The 19344-nt window shown below is 34.1% G+C and overlaps 1 protein-coding gene across 1 annotated transcript in view; it reads left to right on the top strand.

The window, feature by feature from the left end:
* Positions 1-19344, top strand: part of WDFY4 (WDFY family member 4) — a gene marked incomplete in the record, with an annotated part of 362592 nt that overhangs the window by 156615 nt on the left and 186633 nt on the right. The window contains 2 exon segments of the mRNA XM_074296119.1: positions 6974-7159; positions 9025-9161. Of these exon segments, the coding sequence (XP_074152220.1) occupies positions 6974-7159; positions 9025-9161 (323 nt within the window).

The raw sequence follows: 19344 nt of genomic DNA, 5'->3' as shown, positions 1-19344 counted from the left end.
GTAATTCTTGGAATAGGAACAATGATTAAAAATATGATCAATTTTCTAACTCTTATTGAATATCAAATAACATGATATATGCAAAGTACATTATAAACCATAAAAACTATATAATTAGTACTATATTATTATTGTTAGACTACCTTGCTTTCCAAAAAGATTGTATGAATTCACTTCCCCACCAACCATATAATAATGTGTCCCTTTCCCTACAAGGTCTAAATTTTGTCATTTAAAAAATTTTTGGACAATTTTATTGTTGTTGAACCTAGGAATTATTTTTAATTGTCATTGAATTGGTTATTAGTATTGACCATTTGTGTTTCTGACTCTGAGAACCATTTGTTTATATCATTTGACAACTGAGAGATACATCTTGATTCCTCTCTATCTTAACATCCTCTTGTTGATTTCCACTCTTATTATAACAGCCAAATGGTGGAAAGAATGAATATATAGGTTTGAACTTAAGAGGAGTAAAATAGAGGCTGACTCTACTGACCATAGAAGCAACAAAATTTTAAATGTGAAAGAAATAAATACACCTGAATAAAGTCTTTGAAGGTATTCTATGAAGGTCTGCTCTTCTAAGTAAATCAGAATTCATTTCTACTACCAGATATAATACTCCTCCCATCATTTTCCTTTTCCCTCACAAAGGACATTCTATCATTTAATGCAACCTACCATGGACTCTTTTCACATTTTGTACTTTTTTTGCAGCTCAGTGTAACAGATATAATAAGTAATTTATATATTTTTAATAGAAAAAAGTAATATATCCCAATTTTAGAAACTGCTTTAATTACTTAGATTGTTGGATATTGGATTTTTATCTGACTTATTTACACACATACTATACTATATGATTTCAGCGTAAAAGTAGGCATAAGGAAGATTCTCCAAAAAATTAGAAAACATGCTTTAGTATTAAGCAATTGATTATTCAGAAGTCATACCTGTACATAATAAATATTGTCTTTAAAAGAAAGTCAGTAGATCTTCTACATGGTTATCACTGAACAATAAGACAAAAATATGATTATTTGTATCTTAACCTATAATAAACAACTTGCTGCTGATCATTGGATTATAAAACTCAAAGATATTGGCCAGAAGAGACTTCAGAAGCCTTCATTTTATATAAGAGTAAATTGAGACAAAAAGACTTACACACAGCCAAACTGATGTGGTCTAGCTCAAATCTGAATTCAAATCATCCATCTCCAAATTCAATGTTTTCTAATCTTTTACTACCATGGAAGTAATTTTCTAATTAACTTTCTTCAATGATATGGTTACTGAGTTGCATCAAAGTTAAAGATTAACCCTGAAAAAGAAAAAATATTAAAAAGATATCATAGGTAATCACAATAATTTCAACCAGCTAATTCAAATTAGTTATTAAATTCTCCAGAATAAGAAGATAAAGAAAAGGATATTGAAACTGAATATGACCATTCCCTATAGAAATTTAGTATGTGTAAAGTTATCTTGCCAACAGGAAGACCAAAGGACTCAAAAACATCTGGGCTAGCAAATGTTTGAACTCCTTCCTAAATGGAAAGACATGAAAATCAAGAATGACACTGATTTAATTTTTTTTAATTTTTTAAAAATTTATTATAGCTTTTTATTTACAAAATATGTGCATGGGTAATTTTACAGCATTGACAATTGAAAAACCTTTTGTTCCAATTTTTCCCCTACTTCCTCCCACCCCCTTCCCCAGATGGCAGGCAGACCAATACATGTTAAATATATTAAAGTATATATTAAATACAACATATGTATACATGAATGACACTGATTTTAGACACAGATTATTTTGCTAAATCTTTTAAAAAGAAGATGGTAAAAGATTACAAGAAGTATTTCCACACAAAACAATGAAGAATAATAGATTAGAAAGTGAGTTAAAATGCCCATCAATTGGAGTAAATTATGGGTATATGAATGTTATGGAATATTGTTGTTCTGTAAGAAATGACCAGCAGGATGAATACAGAGAGGCCTGGAGAGACTTACATCAACTGATGCTGAGTGAAATGAGCAGAACTAGGAGATCATTATACACTTCAACAATGATACTGTCTGAGGATGTATTCTGATAGAAGTGGATATCTTCCACAAAGAGAAGATCTAACTCAGTTCCAATTGATAGACAGAAACAGCTACACCCAGAGAAGGAACACTGGGAAATGAGTGTAAACTGTTTGCACTTTTGCTTTTCTTCCCAGGTTATTTTTACCTTCTGAATCCAATTCTTCCTGTGCAACAAGAAATTCAGTTCTGCACACATATATTGTATCTAGGTTATACTATAACACATTTAACATGAATGGGACTGCCTGCCATCTAGGGGAGGGGGTGGAGAGAAGGAGGGAAAATTTGTGCTAGGGATAATGTTGTAAAAAATTACCCATGCATATGTACTGTCAAAAAAGTTATAATTATAAAATTAATTTTAAAAAATAAGAAAAAGAAAGTGAGTTAAAATCAGACTATGGAAAGTGAGTTAGAAAAAAATGAACATAAAAAGATCACAGATTTAAAAATAGGCAACATGTTATGTTTTTAATGAATTTTTATTTTGTTAATTATTTTATAACAACATGTAAAAAACTAACAATCATTTTTTAAAATTTTGAGTTCAAAATTGTCTCTTTTCTTCTACCTTTAGACCCTCCTTGAGAAGGCAAGTAATTTGATATCAAATATGTGGGTGAAATCAGACAAAATAGATTTCCATAGATATCTTACAAAAGAAAACTAGGACCAAAAAACAATTTCTTTTGTAAGATTTTTTTGTAATAATTCATTTTGGCAAATGTCATTAATGAAAAAAATTATCTTTTTGAAAAAATACAATACATGTGTATATAATATTATTTCCTTTTAATTACATGTTAAAACAATTTTTAACAATTTTTAAAAAAAGTTTTGAGTTCCAAATTGTATCCCTCTCCTCTTTATGAGGTGGTAAACAATCTATAGAAGTTATAGATGTTCAGCTAAGTAAAACTTTTCCATATTAATTATTTTGTAACAAAAAGACAAAAAAAAACAGAGAAAAAAAGAAAATGATGCTACTATGTATTTGGGCAATATCAGTTCCTTCTTTGGAGGCAGATAATATGTTTAATCATAGGTCATTTGATATTGTTTTGGATCATTGTTTTGCTGCAAATAACTAAGTTATTTACAATTCTTCATGGCACAATATTGCTATTATTGTGTACAACTGGTTCTGCTCACTTCACTTTGAATCAGTTCATGGAAGTCTTTCATGATTTTCTGAAATCATCCTGCTTTTCATTTCTTATGGAATATTAATAGAATTAAGCATTTTTACCTTTATGTAGTTTTTCACTAGTTTCTCAAATCATTCCATGAAAAAAATATTCAATAAACAGAAAAGCAAATCTCAAGGATGTTCAATGATTTTCCCAACTTTGTACAGCTCATTGGTAGGAAAGCTAGGATTAGAATCTAAGTCTCTTGAACTCTAATTAGATGTTCTTTGATTTAGAAACCATTCATTCTGACAAGATTCCTAAACTGATGGATCCAGGGACTGCCATGGACACAATATACCTTAATTTTGACAAAGCATTAGACACATTTTCTAATGTTATTCTTATGGACAATGAAGAGAGAGGTATGGGATAAATAATAGGCTTATTTTAAACCGACAGAATGACTATATTCAAAGATTAGTTGCCAATACTAATAGATCAATACTAACTTGAAGAGGAATCTCTGATGAGTATTCTATGGGATTGGTCCCTGGTTCTGAAATGTTTAACATTTTCAGTGAGTTGGGTATAAAGACATAACATGACTATCATGCAGAGGATATCAAGCTAGGAGTAATATTTAACATACTGAATGACAGAGTTAAGACCCCCAAAAATAGTTTGAAATGAATGTTCAACTATAATACAATTAAATTTAACAAACACAAGCAGTGTGGGTTAATGTGAAAAAAGGTACCTTAGGGATCAGGATGATTAGGACTTAAGTCTCATTTCTGACATACTGACTTTGTGGTCCCAAACAAGTTACTTCTAACTTTAAAAAAATAATAAAAATTTTTGTTAATAGCTTTTTTCCCTAAATATGTCCCACAATCAATTAATCAATCTAAAAGTATCAAGCACTTGCTATATTCCAGGCACTGTGCTAAACTCTGAGCATACAAATAAAGATAAAAAATAGCTCTCTCAAGGACTTCACACTTCGAGAGAGGCAACATGTAAATAACCAGAGCCATGCAAGATGCATTTAGAATAAATGGAAGATAAACCATTGAGAAGAAAATATTAACAATAAGGGAACCAGAAAAAGCCTCTTGTGGCAGATTTAAAAAGAAAATTCACGTGAAACATCAATAACATGTGACAACACAATAGCCATTTGTCTTCATCATTCTTGACAATGGGGAAAAAAACATATTTGGATTCTGAAACCTCATTTTACAATGTCTTATATGAGGATGTGGGACTGTCTTTAAAGAAGACAGAGTTAGGAATAGCAACTAGGCCAAATCAAGCACACAAAGAATAAATCTTTTCTCAAGGTAAAACAGTTTTCAATGTATTTAAGAACTTTTTTTACAGGGCAATGAGATAAATATTGAATGTTATTACCTTCCCAAAGAAATGGTCTTAAGAACATTAGTAATTACTGTCCCATATCCCTACTTTCTCATCTCTATAATCTCTATATGAGAATGATCAAACTCCTTATTGAGGGTATCTTTGTAGGACACCGGAAAAGTTAGGGTTTAACAGCTGGTTTTCTACATTATATCTATTGTCAGAGTCTTATTAATTAAGCTTCAGGGAATGAAAGATACTATTGAATCTATTATTTGCTAATCATGGGAGATGGAAAGATAGTAGTGTACAATGGAGACTTCATTTTTCTTCTTCAGCAAGGTTCGTCCTCTTCATATATTGAGATCATATAAGATGATTTGATTGCTATAACCACTTCATTTAACGTTGTCCAAATATCAAGGAGGCATAAAGTAGCAAGAGATAAACTTGTAAGAACTCACCATGAGGGAAAAAAATGCAAATAGGGGCAGGAGTAAGTAGCAGATGAGAAAATGATGTGGTAAGTAGTAAAATGAAAAATGGCTGAAAGTAGCTTAGTTATAGTGGGCTGGTATCACACTTTTGGAAAGCAATTTGGAATTATGCAAAAGAAGTTGCTAAAATATCTATCCCTTTTGTCCCAAAGATTCCACTATTAGGTGGAAGAGTTCATTCATAAGAAGGAAGTCTCTATATGGACAAAAAGACTTCTATCAATACCTTTTGTAGTAGCAAAGATTTGGAAATAAAGTATATGCATATAGATTGAGAATGACTAAACAATTTATGGTGCATGAATGGAGTGGTATATTATTTTACTATAAGAACCAATGAATATGATGAATACAGAAAAGCATGGAAAGATTTGCATGAATCTACTTAAAAGTGAAGTAAGCATATTCAAGAAATATATGCATTTAGTTCAATAAGCACAATTACTACTATATATATATATAGGAATAAAAATAATCTAAATTGAAGCTCACAAAATCACAAAGAAAAAGTATGGCCCTATGGAATATTATTGCTCTGTAAAAAAAAATGACCAGCAGGATGAATTCAGAAAGGCTTGGAGAGACTTGCATGAACTGATGTTGAGTGAAATGAGCAGAACCAGAAGATGACTATACACTTCAACAACAATACTGTATGAGGATGTATTCTGATGGAAGTGGAAATCTTCAACATAAAGAAGATCCAACTCACTTCCAGTTGGTCAATGATGGACAGAAACAACTACACCCAGAGAAGGAACACTGGGAAGTGAATGTAAATTGTTAGCACTAATATCTGTCTGCCCAGGTTACTTATACCTTCGGAATCCAATACTTAACGTGCAACAAGAAAATTGGATTTACATACATATGTTATATCTAGTTATACTGTAACACATGTAAAATGTATGAGATTGCCAGTCATCTAGGGGAGGGAGTAGAGGGAGGGAAGGGAAAATCTGGAAAAATGAATACAAGGGATAATGTTATAAAAAATTACTCATGCATATACACTGTCAAAAATGTATAATTATTAAATTAATTTTTTAAAAAGTATGGCCTCCTAAAAGAGATATGAGAAGGCATCTCTTCCAACTTCTTTGCAGTGGTAAAAGGTCTAAGGATGTGGAATTTTGCATATATTATCATATCGTATCTATGTGTTGATTAGTGACTTTTGTCTATTCTTTTTTTTCTTTTAAAGATTCCTAACCATACAGATTACTTTTCAGAAGATGAAGAGATAAGGGGGAAATGTAGACAATGTAAAAACAAAAGACAGGAATAAAACTAATATTCTAAAAAAGATTGAGCAGTACTTAAGAAAAAACTCCTAATTATAGAGGTCCCTAGGGCAGAAGTTCTAAGCATAAAAGCTTTTAGTACTCCCAGTCAGACAAATCAGGAGTTTTCAGGAATCAAAATAAAACGTAATTGCAAAATGTTTTTTAAAAACAAATTAAGGGGTAGCTAAGTGGCACAGTAGATAGAACATCAGCCCTGAAATCAGGAGGATCTGAATTCAAATGTGACCTTAGACACTTAATACTTCATAGCTGTGTGACCCTGGGCAAGTCACTTAATCCCAATTGCCTCAGAAAAATAAAATAAAATAAAACACAGTGCAACATAGAAAATGTTTATTTGTAGATTTCTAAGTCAATATCAATTTTATTTGAGTTTGATTTGGTATTTGGTTGTAGATTATAGATATGTAACTGTGAGAAAATCACTTAGTTTCTCAATAACAATTCCAAAAATAAATAAATGTTATAGAAAAGATAGTGATTACTATGCAATAGTACCTGACTTTGTACACTTTGTCTTCTTTTGAATCCTTTCCTGGACTGTTTCTCATACTTTCTTTTTTCCTAGTTCAACATGGCATTCTGAAAATAGTCCTCAACCTCTGGCACCAGCTCTTACAGCAGAGGCGGCAAGCACTAGAGGATGCTTTCAAGATGGACCTATCTGTAAAACCTGGGGAGAATGAAATAAAGATTGAAAACATCACCCCTTTGTGGGAAGAGACAACTCTCAAATCTTGGCAGCATTTCTTAGGTCTCTCTTTTTTTATTTTAAAAGATCACTGTTTTTGCTACACAGAGTATGCTTGTTCATAAATCCCTTAAGTATTTTATGAGGAGCTATATGCAGACTTCCCACATGTAGATGTATTATATTTTTTTCTTATCAGTGTTATAGGATCAAGTATTTACCAGTGGAGTTTTTCCTTCTGCACAGCTTTCTGAAGTTTTATAGCACTTTCTTTACTAAAGACATATGGGCGAAATATTAGGGAGTGAGTTGATCTCATTTAAGTCACTTATCTCAAATGCTTTAGGACTTTAAAGCCTATGGAAACAGGGTTAGTGACATCCAAGGACTGAATGAAGGCTTCCCTCCTCATTCATGTAGTATGATATTGGGTTTCTCCAACTGTCCTTTGCCGATTAACATGGCAAAGTAGACTACATAAACAAAGTAAAAAGAATAAAATTTCTTTCTTTCCATAAAATATTGAACCATAATCTGAAAGCAATATTGACTCAGCCTTTAGAATTAGTCTTGAGGCAACTTAAATATAAAGGCATTGAAAAATAATATGCATTAACATATTTTAAAGGCAGAACTTCATTTACAATGAAAGAAAAATGATAGGGCATAATAACTATTTCTTATTATTAAAGTTTTTTTTTTATTTTCATAACATATGCATGGATAATTTTTCAGCATTGATCTTTGCATAGCCTTGTGTTCCAAATTTTCCCCTCCTTCCCCTTACTCCCTTCCCTAGATGGCAAGTAATCTCATATATGTTATGCATGTTAAAATATATATGAAATCCAAAATATGTAAAGATATTTGTGCAATTATCTTGCTGCACAAGAAAGATCAGATAAAAAGGTAAGAAAATGAATAAGAAAACAAAATTATGCTATACTCTTGTATAACTTTGCAAATGGTATCATTATGATGTTATTACATTTATTTATTATATTATATTATGGTGTTATATAAATGTTATCTTGATTTTGTATCTATTAATTATAGATTAATGTATCTAATGTAGATAATGTAATAAAATGTAGTTTAAATGTATTAAAATGTAGAGAAATGCACATATAAGAAATTAATGGTTATCCAGTCAAATCATTAAGCATTTAGTAAGCACTTATTGTACTATATTAGACTAGGCACAATATCAAGTGCTGAGAATATAAAAAAAGATAAAAATAGATTCTGTCTTCAGTACTTGATCTTCTGCTGTAGGAGACAAAGATGCAATTAATAGACAAATTACTTCCTAGGTTATTATGAGGATCAAATGAGATAATAATTGTAGTAAAATGTTTAGCAAAGTGCTTGGTAATATAGTAAGTGCTATATAAATGTTAGTTATTATTATTATTATTATTAATAGAGTGCCATTGAAATAGAGAGCATGGTCAAGCCTGCACTTTAGGAAGATTACTTTTGTAGATGAGTGAGACTATATTGGAATGGGAAGGGACATTAGGTGGAGGGAGTAAAATAGAAGCTATTTCCAGTAGTCCAAGCAAGAGGTGATGGTAGCCAGAACTGACTAATGATTGAGTGAATGGAGTGAAAGAGACATAGATGAGGAATGCAGTGAAGGTAGAAACAACAAAAGTGACGACAAGTTGGAAATGTGGGGTGAGGGATAATGTAGAAATGAGGATGACCCTGCTGATTGGGAAGATGGAGACTTCCTCAACAGAAATTTATAAAGGAAATATGGTAGATTGGAAAGATCAGCCAATCATTGTATGTTACTGGGAGGTTTGGCTTTTATTCCAGACACCTCATCTGTTCAATATTTTCTCCATTTGCAATATCTACCAGGCTGTGTGAATATTACTTACCTCTTATTTTAAGTGTGTTTCTTTTTCTTTCCTCGATAGCATCTGAAAAGAAGATGCTGGCAAGCAAGTCCAATACTGTGAATCCAAGCAAAACTTCCAGCTGGAGCGAAAGTTTGTCATCAGCAATGAGGTTGATTCCAGGAAGGCAAACAAAGGAAACTGAGTGCAAAGTTGAGGTACTTCATTGTTGACTAGCGAATTTTTCTTTATGGGCTTTGATTAATTTACAAAAGTATGGAAAAGTTTGGGTAGTGGATAGAAAACTACCTGGAAGTTAGGGGTATCTAGGTGCACATCCTACCTGTGACACATACTGAACATGGTACCCAAGACAAGTCTCTCAGTCTTGCTGCAACTCATTAAATCTAAATTGATGTGAAGGTGCTGGTCTGCTTTGGGAGAGAGTTTACTCATTAGTCTGGGGTTCTTCCTATACAATGAAATCACAGGCCTAGTCTCTCTATCTAGAGAAAGACACCATTCCCCCCCTTTTTTTTCTTGAAGGGGGCATAAAGTAAGGTTCCATTTAGAAACTATGCTACTTTTTTATAAAGGGAGATTCTTTTACTATTACAGTACACTTATTTTTACTGTTTATACTGTTTTCTTTCTGATTTAAAAACAGATAGCATAAAGTTTTCCCCTTCATTTTTAACCTCAAGAGATCTGATTTTTCAGTTTAGTTTTAACTGGGGTTGATGTGTGTGGCTGATATTGTTTTAGATTGTAGTGAATGGTGGTCCCAATGGCAAATGATCCAGATATTTTCCAGCTTCATATTCTTACAAATGAGTGCTGATATAGACTAAGTTAGAAATAGTATTATAGAGAGTGTCATATTAAAACAGGGCTACAATTTAAACCAGGGGCATTGGTTGATATGATAAGTGGGTATAGCCACCTATTTGCCAATTCTGTTTACATTTTCTTACACACTTTGGGGACATGTATACATGTACATGTGTACTAATTATATATATATATATATATGTATGTATGTGTGTATGTGTATGTGTGTGCTAAAACACATATGTTGTTATTAGCCTAGAAATTTTTAGCGTTTTTTGATATAATAATATCCAAGAAGGATTAATTCAGTCTAGCCAACAAGCTTTTATCTGGTATTTATTATGTGTAAGGCACTGAGATAAATACTAGGGATATAAATACAGTCAGAAAAACTGTCCCCACCCTTAAGGAGCTTACATTCTAATGAGAAAAAAAAGGGAGATAAAAAGAGGACAAAAAGTGTCAAGTCCAGCAGGGATCCTGTAGCAGTATTCTCATTAGACAGGACGGCACCTTCCAGCTGCTGCTAATGTCCCTTTCTTGGTTCTAGTCTATTGACACCCCAGTTTTGTTCTACCTTGACATTTCTCAAGAGCAATTATCTCAGATGGGGAAGGGAAGAGGTTTAAAAAGTCCTCAGGAATTCACAGTCCCTGGGGAAGCTGCCAGCAGCGGCTCTAGAATTTCCTGTCCAGATGAAGGAATTGTTTCCTACTGCTCTGATGAAGGTCTTTTGAATATGTGCATTATGAGAAATGTAGTGTGTAAAGCCAGGGAACATTTTTTAACTTTGGAGGTTAGGTGTCTGTGCTCTGGTAGAAATAGTATTGTCCATGTCTTACATCCAATGCCCCATAAAGACCCAGAGAGAGATACCAAGGACTAATCTCTACTCTCCAAGCCAGCCCTCTAGCTCAATGGGCTGAAAGTGTGGCTTAAATGTGCTAGCTCTAGAGATTCTAGAATATTGGCTATGTCTAATAGGAAAGATGAAGCATGGTGAAATAGATTCTTTCAGAATGATTATGATGGAAGCTATAGAAATAGTTAGAATTATTGTTTTGGGGTATGGATATGATTTCCTTTGGGGGAAGTTACTACCAAGAATATGCTCCTGTGGTTTCTCATGTCTCTCCACATCCCCACCTTATTATTCTAGGAAGAGGAATACACAATTAGGAGAAAGGAAATGTTTCCTGTGTGCTATGGAGGGGAAGGTGGGCAAAGAAAGACTTTTTGAGCTATTTCCTCTACTGCCCTGGTGATTGTTGGCCATGTGGCCCTTTTCCAATTTTTTAATTAAAAAATGGTTGATATCTTTAATTTCACATCACCTATATTTCCTAATATATCCCTCCCTCCCCCTTCTCCCAGAAACATATAACATATCATTTGAAACAAAGGAAAAAACCCAGTTCAAAAAACTGACCAACATTTCTACCAAGTGTGAAATTTTATGTGTTTACACCCATATCTCCTATTTCTAAAAAGAATAGAAAAATGTGACTTCACATCTGTCTTCTCTGGGATAAAATTGGTCATTATAATTTCCTAGGATTTTAGTTGTGTGACTCTTTCTTTTTTTATTCCTGTAGTCATATATATTATATATGTTTTATGTATATTTTCTAGTTCTGCTGATATTATTTTTATTAATTCATATACATTTTCCCAGGCTTATCTATATTCATCACATTTAACATTTTTTGCAAGATAGCAATTTTCTATTTTATTAATTTCTACATTGTTGCCAGTCATTTCTGCAAAAATCTTACATTAAATGTTATTATGTATAGGACCTTTCTTTTTATCATTGACCTCCTTTGAGGTATAGATTTAGCCATGGGAATTCTGGGTCAAAGTCACTTTCACAGAATAACTTAGTTTCTGAAATAGACCAATTCACATTTTTATCAGTTGTATATTGCTGTGCTTTTGTTTACACAAATTTCCTAACATTGACTTTTTTCATCTTGTCACTTTTGCTAATTTCTTGGGTTAAAAGAATAGTTAATCAATAGTTATTTTGATTTGCCTTTCTCTCTCTGAACATTTTTTCCTCTGTAAACCAACCAAAACTTGAGAACAATATACCTTTTAAGGAAATATTAATCTAACTTACATAAAGTGGGAATATTAGGATATTGTTTCTGCCACATCTGGTATATTACATATAGAATTGGAAAAACCTAGATTCAAAGAACACTTCTGACACTTAATAGTTCTGACCACAAGAGCATTTATTTAACCCCTCTGAACTTCAAACAACTCCTTAAGAATTGAAATTATAGACTGGTTATTATCAGTGTTCATGGAAAGATTTTCCTTAGAAATGAAATCATCAATTCTTGGAATATTGTTTCTCTGTTTTATACTTTTGAATCAAGATGACATAACTATCCTTTGGCAGTGTTTTTACTCACTACAGATGGATCTATCTTTCTTAAGTTCATCAACAAATCTTTTTTTTTCCCTTCTAGATCAGACTTGTGAAGTAGGGAACTCCTAGTATATTCACTACCATTAATCCTAGAATTCACTACCAGTATACATTGAGACACTGTTCTACTACTTATATCCTTAGATACTTCTCTGTGGTCCTGAAAAGTTAAGATACCGCCCCAGGCCCACAAACAATATCTATTTGTCAAAATTAAGACTTGAACTGATATTTTCCTGATCTCAAAACCAAGTCTCAATGCATTACATAATGACTAATATTGATTTCTCTTTAGAACATTTCCAAATGACTGATCCAATCTCTTAGCCATTGCTGTAATACCTTGTCTTGGCCAACGTGCACCTGTGCCTCAAATGTTGAACTTGATATTATATTGAATAATAATAGTAAGAATGGCTAACATTTATATGCCACTTATTTTGTGCCAAGAAGTGTGCTAAGCACTTTTGATCCTTATAACAATAGCTAATAACCATTTGAAAAAAAGTTAGAAGGTTCCTGCACGATCACTTTATAATGGAAACTCTAGTTACTTGTTTCAGGTACTTTTTTTCTGAGTCTTAGGCCAAATGTTTTGGGCCAGTGGAACACAGATATTTTAGATTATGCACCTATAGCAGTAAAAAAAAATGACTGTGAATCTATATATGTAATCTACTATGTATCTACTTATCTATACTATCTATATAATCTACTATGTATCCACTTATTTATACTAATTTATATGTGTAATCTAATATGTAGCTACTTATTTATAAAATAGATACAAAACACTATTGTATTAGTAGTAACTATATTGTCAGACTTACACATCAAGAATAATTACAAAGGATAGAAAAGAAATATTTATTCCCAGAATCAACAGGAAGATAGAAGAGTTCATTGAGTAGGGGAGTTATTTTGTAAAAATTGTGCTTTAAGGGAATCACTGGCAACTGTGTGGAGGATGGATTTGAGAGGCAGGAAGACCAGGTAGAAGCTCAATGAAATGATACAGGTAAGAAGTAGTGAAGCTTTAATTTAGGGTGGTGGTTGAGTGAATGCAAGGGAATAAATGCAAGATATGTCACAAGAGCAATGAGAGAGTAATGACAGAATTTTGCAACTGATTAGTTATATGAGTGGAAAGCCATTGAAAGATTGAAGGTAACACTGGGGTTATATAAGTGGCAGAAAGGTTAGAGGTAATCTGGAAATAGGGAAGTCCTGAAGTGTAGAGAGCTGTCGTCTCCAGAAGCTGCCGGATCACTCTCTGGGAAGAGATCTGCTGTGTCTTCTACTCAAATCTCTCTGACAGATTCTTCTTCCTGTAACGAACCGTTGTCTCCAGGCAGTTGCTGTTAACTCTTGTCCAGAGAAGTGACTTCCCTTCCTGCAGGGAGCCCCGTCAAGCCTGATGCAATGCAGAGTCTTTCTTCTTGAATCCTGGCTCTGAATCTCCTCCAGCTCTTATCCTTCTCCAGGCCGATCTGCTCTCTGCGCCCAGTGCTGTCTCTTTTATCCTCCCAGAGAATGGGCGTGGGATAATGCAAGGGCTTCTGGGAAGAACCACCCCAGCCAATGAGCTTGCCCCCTCTATCAAGTCAACCTGAGTTCTCACCTTGTAATTGTCCAGAAAACCTGAATTCTCACCTTGTCACTATCCAGACAACCTCAGTTCTCACTTAGTAATCCTAACACTGAAGAAAGATGGATTTCAGGGGAAAGATGTCAATAGGTTTGTTATATAGAGCACAACCTACAATCCCATTCCATGGAACTAACTCAAGTCCATTTCACGGCATAGAAAGGAAAGAATAGCTTCTTACTTGTAAACCCACCTTTTTATTTATGTATTTGTGTTTGTTTTGAGGCAATTGACTTGCTCAGAGTCACATAGTAAGAAATATTAAGTGACTGTGGCCATATTTGAACTCGGGTCCTCCTGACTCCAGGACTCCACCATCTAGCTGCCCTCTTAAAGGCATTTATGACAGCCATGAAGTGATGCATGGGGAAGGGAATTTTCCCAATGGCATCTCTGCATCTGTTGCTGTAGATGCTCAGTCAGGGTTTAGATTAAGAGTGCCTCGAGAGGCTGATTCTGGCTCAGAAGCAAGAAAGGAGACAGAAATCTTTCATAGCGAGGGCTAAGCTCAGAGTGGAGTCCAGTTAGAGAATAAGCCCCATGACTGTTTATTATGGAAGACATGATCCATCACCTCACCATCTTCCCAACTGATGAACCATGGAACCTTTTGGAGTCATTCCATGCTCTTTCTCAACCTTAGATTCAGGCCACAGCACCCACCTGGGAGTCGATATATTCAATATATCTTGGCTCCTGAGGTGTAACTTAAAAATCAAATCTCATTGTTTTACATGGAAGTAATCCGAGCCGACCACTCACTGCACCATCCTGGCCTTTGGAAGTGACTAAATGGAAAGGGTCACAAGCCCTTTTCTATGTGAACTAAACTCACGTTACCTGGAATATCTCTGCTGTAAGCAACTCTCATCTTCCTTGAGACCCTTTTGTTGTTAACAGAAGGTACAACTTCTTCCCAGGTACATATGTAGACTCTGATGTCATACTCTAAGTGCATCAACTATTTGCCCTGGGGTCTGTTTAATTATTTTTTAAAATTAATTTTGATTATTACAGCTGATTACACCTCAGTGAGCAATGTAATTGATATTTGTTAATGTATCCCAAGGAACATTTTGTACAACATGCTTTTTGTTGTTGAAGGTTAAAGACTCCGTTATTGGTTTTTCCCTAAATATGCCCACATCATTAGTTCCTCCAGTGAAAAGGTTGCCATCTGGAAAAGGCAGCATGGAGACATTATTCAGGCACAAGTGCATGAAATTGGTGTTTTTGCATCTTCTGTCTCTCTTCTGGAAGGAAGAGGCTTGTAATTAAAGGAGCTGCGATTGGAGGAAACATTATTCATTCGGTGTTATTCCTTATCATGTCAGCTACTGACAGCTCTGTAGCTCTGATAAATTGTTCCTTGGAGTGAGACACATACTGTGCAGTTTCTAATCCCTAATACTTACCTTCAACAGTAGAACTTTTATTTTCCTTTGAGAATTAGCTGAACTTCTAAAGCAAAGCTTAAGTTTTCTTTCTTTTCTTCTTTTCCTTTCATTTTTGGTTTCTAGAATCAAACACAGCCTTCATATCCACTTAAGCTATAACCTACATTGTCTCTCCTCCCTTTGCCTATTAAACTCATAGAAATAGTAGTCTACACTTGATATATCTACTTTCTTTTTTATTAAGACTTTTTATTTTCAAAACATATGTATAGATAAATTTTCAACACTGACCCTTGCAAAACCTTGTGTTCCAATTCCTCCCCTTCCCTCCACCCTCTCTCTTAGATATAAGCAATCCAATATATGTTAAACATATTAAAATATATGTTAAATCAAATATTTATATACATATTTATACAATTATCTTGATGCACAAGAAAAATCAGATCAAAAAGGGAAAAAATGAGAAAGAAAACAAAATGCAAGCAACAACAACAAAATGAAAATGCTATATTGTGAAACACACTCAGTTCCCACAGTCTTCTCTCTGTGTATAGATGGCTGTCATAATCACAAAATCATTAGAACTGGTCTGAATTACCTCATTTTTGAGAAGAGCCACGTGCATCAGAGTTGATCCTCATATAGTATTGTTGTTGAAGTGTATAAAGATCTCCTGTTTCTGCTCATTTTACTCTGCATCAGTTCATGTAAGTCTCTCCAATCCTCTCTATATTCATCCTGCTGGTCATTTCTTACAGAGCAATAATATTCCATAACATTCATATACCATAATTTACCCAACCATTCTCCAATTGATGGACATCCATTCATCTTCCAGTTTCTATCCATTACAAAAAGGGCTGCCACAAACAGGTACATACAGGTCCCTTTCCCTTCTTCAGTATTTCTTTGGGATATAAGCCCAATGATAACTTTTTGGGCATAGTTCCAAATTGCTCTCCAGAATGGTTGGATTCTTTCACAACTCCACCAACAATGCATCAGTGTCCCAGTTTTCCCACATCTCCTCCAGAATTCATCATTATTGTTTCCTGTCATCTTAGCCAATCTGAGAAGTTTGTAGTGGTAACTTAGAATTTTCATTTTTCTGATCAATAGTGCAATCTACTTCCTTACAGCCTTGTTATTCCTCAACCGTTTATAATGTGTCTTCCCATCTCGCTGCCCTCCTGAAATCACTTAATGTTCATTAATACAAAGGACATCATTATTTCTAATTCCAGTGGCTATTTTTTGTATTTATCCTTAGCCTCTCTGCAACATTTAATATCCTTAACTACTCCCCTATCATGATACATTTCTTCCTTGACTTTTATGACATTGTATCGTGATTATTCAATTCCTACTGCTCTGGAATTTCCTTCTCTATCTATATACTTATCCTCTTTGAACCCTGTTTGTTTCCCCTATTACCATACTTAGAAGACTTAGACTAAAATATCATAAAACTATGGGTTCTTCTGTTGTGATTAATAACTCATTAGGTCTTTATTCTTTTTTCAGCATATATACAACCCATATTGTCAAAAACAGAGAATTAGATGATTCTCGCTATACCTAGTTATTTTAAGTTTCTGAGTGTCAAATTTCACTAAAATTTTTTGTGCTTCACATTTTATCTTATAATATTTTAAAATTAAATACACACAAAATCCTTATTTAAAATTCTAGGAACAAAGTGTATTGCAAATGTAATGAAAGTCTTTTTTTAAACAAAAATGCCTAAAGAGGAGATATAGACATTTTCTTCTAGAAGAAAAAAAAGTTATTTTATATAATAATAGATTACGAGTAAGCAGCAAAGCCATAACAAGAGTGAGATGAGAAGGTTTTTGTCCCAGGATGTCTTGGGACACTACTTCTCTTCCTTTAGTTGCTCTCAGACCCACCTGTGTCTATGCCTCCTGGTTTCCTATTAGCCTGCCTGCAGTAGCATGGTATTTCTGACACCAGGTTCTCCTCACCTAAGCTCAAGGACCTGCTCCAGCACCCCCAATATCTCTGAAATATAGAGACTACGTCTTAAAGCCTGCCCTGTCTCCTACTAGAACCCTAAATGCTTCTTTCAAGAAATTGGGAGATCAGAGACCTTCTGCCAAACACCAGACACATTGAGTGCACTTTTTTGGAAGTAGACTATCTCATCTCTTCAAGGACTGCACCCAATGTGAGCTGTTGTCCTAATTTATCTCAGGAATAATAATTCCTAGCTATAGCTCTAGTAGTAATCACCTAAATGCAGAGAGTAGAGAGACTATTCCAACTTAATGAAGCCAGTTCCATTCCTAGGACTTGGAGGCCCTGGGAGTTGGAGCCATTTGGTACTTTGATACAGTTAATTTCAGCACCATGTGGCAAGAAAGAATTCTGATAACTCTCTTGGCTAGCTCCCCTGTCAAAAGGGCCTGCCATCTGATGAGTTCTCCCTTTGCTTTTCCAGTGAAATCCCCCCCATCTACCTCCCTTCAGACAAGCAGGACCTATGGGGAAAACAAGGAGAGGAGAAAATTAAAGAGATAATGGAGACTGACAAACACAATTTGCACAGGTCATTCTAATTATCCACCATTTCTTTACAAAGGGGTATTGGGCTAATGTGTCAGCTGCCTTGCCTGAGACAGGGATTTTAAGCAGTCTTATCCTAGAAATTACTCGTCAAAACTGATTCTTTTAATATGTTAACACACAGCGGTGTATGCAGTAAGCCCATCACATTTCCATTGTGAGTTACAGCTTGGAGAATTTTTCTGTTAGTTGCTAGCATTGTTCTTTCCCATACCCTGTTGTTCCTGAAAAGTTATTAGAACTTCTTTATAGATCGTCATGATTCCAATTTCTCAGACCCAATGCACATACAATGCAATACATTAAAATACAACTGGCTCCAAGCATTCCAATTCAACACAATACAAACAACACAGTATAGTCTACTTCAAAACAGTATAGTATGACATAAAATAAAATATAACACAATAAATTATAATAAAATACACTCTACCCCAATCCAGTCCAATCAAATTCATCACAACACAACATGATATGATATAGTCCAGTCTAGTACAGTATAGTATGGTACAACATGATATTTATGATACAATACATTATAAAACACTATAACTGACCCCAATTCAATCCAATGCAACACAATACAATACAGTATAGTCTAGTCCAGTGCAATAGATATATGATAACATATAATACAATATAAGCAAAGCCAATCCAACAATTTAACACAACACAATACAGTATAGTCCTGTCCAATGCAGTACAGCATGATATTATCTGTTGCAATAATATGCAATATAATCCAATACTCATGTGTACTATTGCTGGGTACTACCAAGTATTGTGCTAAGAGCTGGAGATACTAATAAGATAAAGATAGTTCCTGCCCTCAAGAATCTTACTGCTCAGTGGGACAAGGCAATGTACAAAAGGAAGCTAAAAAGAGGGTAAAATGCTGATGGTAGAATCAAATCCAATGAGAGTGGCTAGTAATAAGTGTCTGGGCTATAGGTCTTCTTTAACTGGATGTGTTTAGAAAATATTCAGCGCTTTTTAACTATAACAGAATAACTTCTGATTATGTAACACTTTAAGATTTAGATATCTAGTGGATAGACCACTGGACTTAAGTGTTGATGTCCGAATTCAATTAATTCCTCATATTCTAAATTTGTGATTTGGGTCATATCACTTAATCTATTTCAGCTCAGTTTCTTCATTTGCAAATCAAGCATAATAATAGCATCCTAAGGTTCTTATGAGAATTGATGAGGCAATATGCACAAAGCATTTTGTAAACCAGAAAGCATTAGATAAATGTTAGCTGCTGTTTGATAACTATTATTAATACAATAGCCTCACTACAACCCCATGAGTTGATCAAAGATAGCAACGAGAACATGCTTTATTGGACATTTTTAATCCTCCATTTTTAGCTGTTACTATCAAGCTTAATGTTTCACTTAGAGCTGCTGAATGTTAGAGAGTGATAGAAGGATATTCTCTGATCTATGATTCTACATTTGGAGGGTAGAATTGGGAGGGATCTTAAAGGT

The sequence above is a fragment of the Sminthopsis crassicaudata genome, chromosome 2 (assembly GCF_048593235.1).
Source record: "Sminthopsis crassicaudata isolate SCR6 chromosome 2, ASM4859323v1, whole genome shotgun sequence".
NCBI classification, from domain to species: domain Eukaryota; kingdom Metazoa; phylum Chordata; class Mammalia; order Dasyuromorphia; family Dasyuridae; genus Sminthopsis; species Sminthopsis crassicaudata.
Note: the sequence above shows the minus strand (reverse complement) of the source record. Positions and strands in the feature narration are given on the sequence as shown.